General features: G+C 55.0%; 1 protein-coding gene across 1 annotated transcript; it reads left to right on the top strand.

The window, feature by feature from the left end:
- Window positions 1–71: 71 nt before the first annotated feature.
- Window positions 72–2,966, top strand: PSRC1 (proline and serine rich coiled-coil 1). Its single transcript, XM_062191890.1, is given in 10 exon segments — window positions 72–155; window positions 361–414; window positions 510–567; window positions 998–1,439; window positions 1,745–1,772; window positions 1,775–1,824; window positions 1,826–1,859; window positions 1,951–2,027; window positions 2,029–2,221; window positions 2,869–2,966. Coding segments are annotated over 10 exon segments (1,092 nt in total). The 5' UTR covers window positions 72–97.
- Window positions 2,967–6,241: the final 3,275 nt, after the last annotated feature.

Raw genomic sequence — 6,241 nt, 5'->3', positions numbered from 1 at the left:
GCCGATTCCCGGGACAAGGTTGTGGAAGCAAAGCCTCTTCTGTGGATGGTGAGGCGGGGTGGGGAGTGGAAACAGGTGGGCTGGAGGTGTGGCGTGGATGTGGAGCCGCGGGGTGGAAAGGTGGCTTAGGAAGAGGAAGAACCCAGGAGATACTGGTGGGGAAAAGGAGAGGACGTGCAAACAGCCTCCGGGCACAGCTCGCTGCACCTTTTCCAGAGGGAGGGGGAGATACAGGCCCAGGTGCTACTCCGGGGCGCTCGCTTTGCCTCCTGCCTGACCCCTGCCCCTGGCTTGCACCTTGAGGCTAGAGGGAGCCTTGGGCAGCATGGATGCTTAAGCAAAAGTACGGTTTTTCTGCAGCCGAGATCAGAACTGACTGGCTCTCCTGGCTAGACATGGAGAATTTGGAGGAAGGTAAGGAAACCCGGGAGAGGGGGGAGGCATGAGGCCCTGCGATTGAGAGCCCCGTCAGGGACCTTCAGCTGGCGTTCAATCTTCTTGGCCTCCAGATGTAAAGTTTATTGTGGATGAGACCTTGGACTTTGGAGGGCTGTCACCATCGGACAGGTACCAGCCTCTTGATCCCACTTGTTTTCCTCCAACACCACCTCTTTGTATCTCTCTCCTCACTGCTGAGTCCTTGGCCCTGGAGCTTGGGTTGGCAAGTTTTGGTGCGCTTAGGCTGCTGGGTGGCTGACTCCAGCCTCTCTGATGCTACCCATGAGGAGCTGAGAAGGGAGAAGCTGGAGTTTGATTTCAGGATGTTAAGAAGAAAGGCAGCAGATTCGCTGCATCTTCGTTCTGACATCATCTGTGATGTCAGTAAAGAGTTCCCTGCTAGACCTCAGGGAACCAGGTATCTCGTCACCCAGAAGCCAGCATGGACCTCAGGGCTCTGTGTGTGTGTGTGTGTTGCGGGGGTGTTCAGGTTCCCTTGCACAGTCTCCTGTCTCCTGCTCTCTTTCGTGCGGGCATGGTGCCTTGTTTTCTGTCTTAGTCGCGAGGAGGAAGACATAGCAGCATTGGCGACTCCAGAGAAACCACTCCGACGGGGCCTTTCCCACCGAAGTGACCTGAATGCAGTGGCCTCTGCACCCCAGGGTGTGAGGCTCAGCTTGGGCCCCCTCAGCCCAGAAAAGCTGGAGGAGATCCTCCATGAGGCCAACAGGCTGGCGGCCCAGCTGGAGCAGTGTGCCCTGCAGGAGCGTGAGAGCACGGGCGAGAGCCTGGGGTCCCGCCGAGTGAAGCCCAGCCCCCGGCGAGAGACCTTCGTGCTGAAGGACAGTCCTGTGCGAGACCTGCTGCCCACGGTGAGCTCTCTGGCTTGGAGCACACCCTCCCCCGGCAGCCTGACACCTCGACACCGGAGCTCCGATAAGAAGGGCTCCGCCAAGGCTCTTCGGGCAGCGTCTGGAAAGAGGCCCTCTGGCCTCAAGAGGGTGAGTTTGGGGGACTGAGTGGGATGTGTACCCGCAGGCACTGCATGTGACATGCTGCAGGCATTGAGGGGTTTGCTCTCGGGGGCAGGAAGTTCTCCCTCTAGAATTGTTGGAGGTACAGATGCCACAGCAAAGCACTTGCCACAGTGTCCGTGTACCAGCTCTGTAGTGTCCATGAGCAGCTAACTTCCATCCTTCCTTGCTGTGGTCTCAATAGCTCCCAACCTCTGTCCCTGAAGCCCCTGGGCTCACAGAACTGATCCCTTCTCCATTCTAGTCATTGTCCCCCTCTCTTTGTGTTTCAGGAATCACCCACTTGCAATCTGCTCCCTGCATCAAAAGCCCAGCATCTTCTCCTCTTGCTCGATCAACTCCTCCAATCCGGGGGGAAGGCTGGGCCCGGTGGGAGAGCAACAGCAGGTGAGAACTCCAGGGCCGCAAAGCTGGGGGTGAGTGGGAGGAGGGAGGATGGGGGGGCTTACCCTGCAGTTCCTCTCCTCCTCTCCACCAGGCCCACCTGCCCCTGTCAGAACGGTCCTGGCCCCACAGCCTGCTACCAGCAACTCTCAGCGCCCGTCCCGGCCACAGGGGAGCAGCTGCTAAATCTTCCAGTCGCCTGCCGATTCCCTCGGCCATTCCCAGACCTGCCAGCCGCGTGCCACTCGCCAGCCGGAGTGGGCCACCTGGCAAAGGTGCCCTGCCTCCTGATTCTGCGACGACACGGAAAGGGCTTCCAGACCAAGCGTTGCAGGCCACAGAGGTGAGGGGAGGTGGACATGAGGGCAAAAAATTGGGAGGAAGAATACCTACACCAGGGGCCAGCACCGTGGCTCACTTGGTTAGTCCTCTGCCTGTGGCGCCGGCATCCCCTATGGGCACTGGGTTCTAGTCCCGATTGCTCCTCTTCCAGTCCAGCTCTCTGCTTGGCCCGGGAGGGCAGTGGAGGATGACCCAAGTGCTTGGGCCCTGTACCCACATGGGAGACCAGGAAGAAGTGCCTGGCTCCTGACTTCGGATCGGCGCAGCGCCGACAGCAGCCATTTGGGAGTGAACCAACGGAAGGAAGACCTTTCTCTCTGTCTCTCTCTCTCTCACTAACTCTATCTGTCAAATAAAAAAAAAAAAAAAGACTACCTACACCAGTCCTACTTGACCTTACCCTGCAAGAGCTGGCTACAGCAACCTCTTCTGCTGTCTTTATTTCCATGCTATTTGGAGATGGGGAGGCTGAGTTAAGAAGAGAATGTGGGATTGGACAAAGAATCTTAGCCTTGAGTTCCAAATACTCATGGATTTAACCTTTTAGGGGACACCGGTCCCCGACCCACTCTGCCTTCATTGAGGATTTGGTTTTGAGAAGTCAGTTGAACTTTCTGCTATTTATCTCTTTTGGTAACCCTCCCCCCCCCAGCCCGCGCCCCCCGTCAAGTTCCAGTTTCCCAGCGACCAAATCTTCCTGTCACTGGTGCCACTCGGAACAGTGTGCAGCCCCCCAGGAAAGTTGCAGTCCCAGGACCTACAAGGTAAGACTGGTTCCCCCAATGCGCCATCCCTAGCACCTGGACTTCCAAGCTGATATGCATATCAGCCTTGAACTCTGTTTGGAAAAAGGGAGGTGAGGAGGGAGGCCTGGAGCGGGGGAGGAGGGATCCTGTGCATCCCACCCTGAGGAGCTTGAGCCCAGCTGGGTGACAGTTGGGCTTAAGGAAGAAGGGCAATTTAAGGATGCTCTGCTGTCTCTTTAGGTAAAGATATGGACCACAAGCAAGAACTCGGTAGCAAAGCACTACACTCACTGCCTGAACTCGTCTGCACTCAGCAGGTCCTGACTCCAGCAGATTCTGGCCCAGAGGTGGGAGGAAGAGACACCACCAGGGCCAGTCCCCAGGAATAGAGAGCAGAGAGGATGAGGTGGATTAGGGCTGAGCTGGAGGAGACTCACACTCTCTGGGTTGAAAGAAGATTAGTGAAAAAGAGGTCACTCCCCAGCAGTGAAATTAGCAAACAGCAAATGAGAATGGCAGGCAAGCCAGGGTCCACATCCACCTCCACTCTTGCCTCCAGCCCCAGAGTTTGGTCTTCCTGCTGGATGCAGACATGTGATTTACCTGTGAACAGCCTCTGGGGCTAACCTGGAAGCTCTCTGAGGAGCAGTCTTCCTGAATCACAGCCTCTGCTGGTCTCCAGAACGCGTTTCCTATGAATTCTGTGAGTTCTCACAAGCCAGTTTATGACAAGCGTACTCCACTAGTCTGCGTTTTTCTAAAATAAAATGTATTTTTATATGCTCTGTCGACCTGAAAGTTGATCTGCTCAATTTCTAACAAAGTTGAGTTAAACCCCTCTGTAATTTGGTGAAGGGGCCAGGGTAGGCCTGCTGGGGCAGAGGCTCCGAAAGGCTCCAGGGCCTTGAGATTCCGGTAGTTAGGCTGCGACCAACCCCCTTGTTGCCATTGGATGGGAGCAGGCCTCCTTTCCCCAGGAATCAGAGTGTTAGAAGTTCCAGATCAAAGTTGCATACAGCTGAATTTAGTGTGAAAGGCTGTGAAGCCAGGACCTAGGGAAGCTACTTCTGTCCTGAATGGAGCCTCCTAGGGACCTATCAACTTCTCAGCCTGCTGCATGTGGGGAAGAGGAGGCCTTTTGGTCGTGGTCAGCTTCCCGTGTGCCCCAGCAGATGGAGGAATGGAATACCTCGTCATGTTCTCAATTATATCATGTGAGTCGTCTGTGTCCCTTCACCTCCCCTACCAGACTTGAGGGCTGGAACCAGGATTGTACACCTCTGCGTTGCCCTGGTCGTGTCACTTGTACACAGCAGAGCATTTCATCAATTTATTCAGAAAATATGTGGGTACCAGATGGTGGGGGGTTATGGCATAGAAAAGACTCTATTGACAGTTTTAGCTTAGGGTCTCCTATTGGAGGCAGCCTTGGACACTTGCAACCAGAACCAACTTCATTCCTTATGAATTTTCATTTCTATTTGAGAGACAGAGTTGCCAGCCCCTGGTTCACTCCCCCAAATGCCTGTAACAGCTGGGCATTGGCCAGGCTGAGGCCAGGAGCCAGGAACTCAGTCCAGGTTTCCCACACAAGGACCCAACCACTTGAGCCATCACATCTACCTCCCAGGGTCCACACTGGCAGGGAGCTGTGGTCTGCAGTGACAGAGCTGGGAGCTGAATGCAGGCACTCCAATGGGAGTTGTGGATATTTTTTTTTTTTAAGATTTATTTGTTTATTTATTTATTTATTTGAAATGCAGAGTTACAGAGAGGCAGAGAGAGAGGTCTTCCATCTGCCAGTTCACTCCCCAAATGGCCGCAACGGCCAGAACTGGGCCAATCAAGCCAGGAGCCAAGAGCCGCCTCCGTGTCTCCCATGTGGGTGCAGGGGCCCAAGGACTTGGGCCATCTTCCACTGTTTTCCCAGGCCATAGCAGAGAGCTGGAATGAAGTGGAGCAGCCTGGACTCAAACTGGTGCCTATATGGGATGCCGGCACTGCAGACAGCGGATTTACCTGCCAGGCCACAGCACTGGCCCCTTTGTAGGTATCTTAAACATTAGATCAACCCTGTCCCCCTGGTGAGGTTTGAGTTTCTTTCCCTGAAGGCCAGGCCATGACTTAAGGAAGGCAGCAGGCAAAGGGGAATGCTAGATGGTGTCCGTCCCCATCAGTGCCCTGCTTAGGCACTGAAGTGCCTTCCTTGTGTTACTGGTCATGGAGGGGAGGGTGGTTGTCAGAGTGAGTCTGGTGGGTTCTTTTCCTCAGCTTAATATAGAAATAAAAATTCGGGAATTTGCAAAGAGGTAGAAACTTTTATTAGAAAAGAAACTTTTTTGATTGTCAAGCAACAGAGAAAGCATCTGGTCCGAGAGGAAAGCAGGCAGAGTGCCCGAGCGGGACACTGGCGTTGAGGGAGTGTCTGGGTTTTTAAGGCATTGCTGTCTGTTCATTGGGTCATCCTACTGGGGATGCCAATTGGATGGGATTTCACATATATATGTTGATTGGCTTGGGGCTCCAGGAGATAGCGGGGTCTCCTGGAGACTGTCCGTCTCCCAAGGGGCTCGGCCCCCTCCTCTGCTAGCTCTGGGTGGAAGATTGCAACTAACTTGAAGGCATGATTTAAAACCGCACGGTCACACAAGATGGCCAGGGTCTCCTGGAGGCGGTCTGACTCTCCCCAGGTGCTCAGCCCCTCCCCTGCCAGCTCTGGGTGAAAGCTTGCCCCCACCCGAAGGTGTGATTTAAAGCTGCAAGGTCACCCGTGCAGCACAAGAAGCTGTTAGTGGGGGAGATGCCAGTCGGTCTGGAAACAGGCTTTCCAGCCACAGCTGGCAGCCTGCTTGTGACGGACATTCTACCCATGTGTGAGGGGCCCGCAGACCCCCAGCCCCACTGGCCTGCCTCGCCCTGCCCTTGGTGCTTTCCCCTATTTCTGCTGCTGATCTCAAGGTTCATTGAACGCATCCCCCGGCATCGCAGGGACAGCTGCCCAGCCCGCCACTTCTGCCTGAGCCTCTTGCAGCAACTGCACGCACCTGGGGGATTCCAAGCATGGATGTGGCGGTGGGAGGCAGAAACACAGTGTCTGGCTCTGGAAAAATGTAGCATGAGGCCAAAAAAACAAAAACAACCTCAAGTGTGTTTCTCGGCTTCAGTAAGCAGGGCCCGTTGTGGACTTCGGGCTCTGACCGAAGCATGGAAGGTCAGCAAACCTAGGTAACCACCTAGGCATGGTCAGCAAGTGGCACGAGCTAGTGGGCTGGGTCTGAGCCCCCGGGTGGGTCGTGA

This window comes from Lepus europaeus, chromosome 5, assembly GCF_033115175.1.
Source record: "Lepus europaeus isolate LE1 chromosome 5, mLepTim1.pri, whole genome shotgun sequence".
NCBI classification, from domain to species: domain Eukaryota; kingdom Metazoa; phylum Chordata; class Mammalia; order Lagomorpha; family Leporidae; genus Lepus; species Lepus europaeus.
This window is presented reverse-complemented; position numbering and strand designations above follow the sequence as displayed.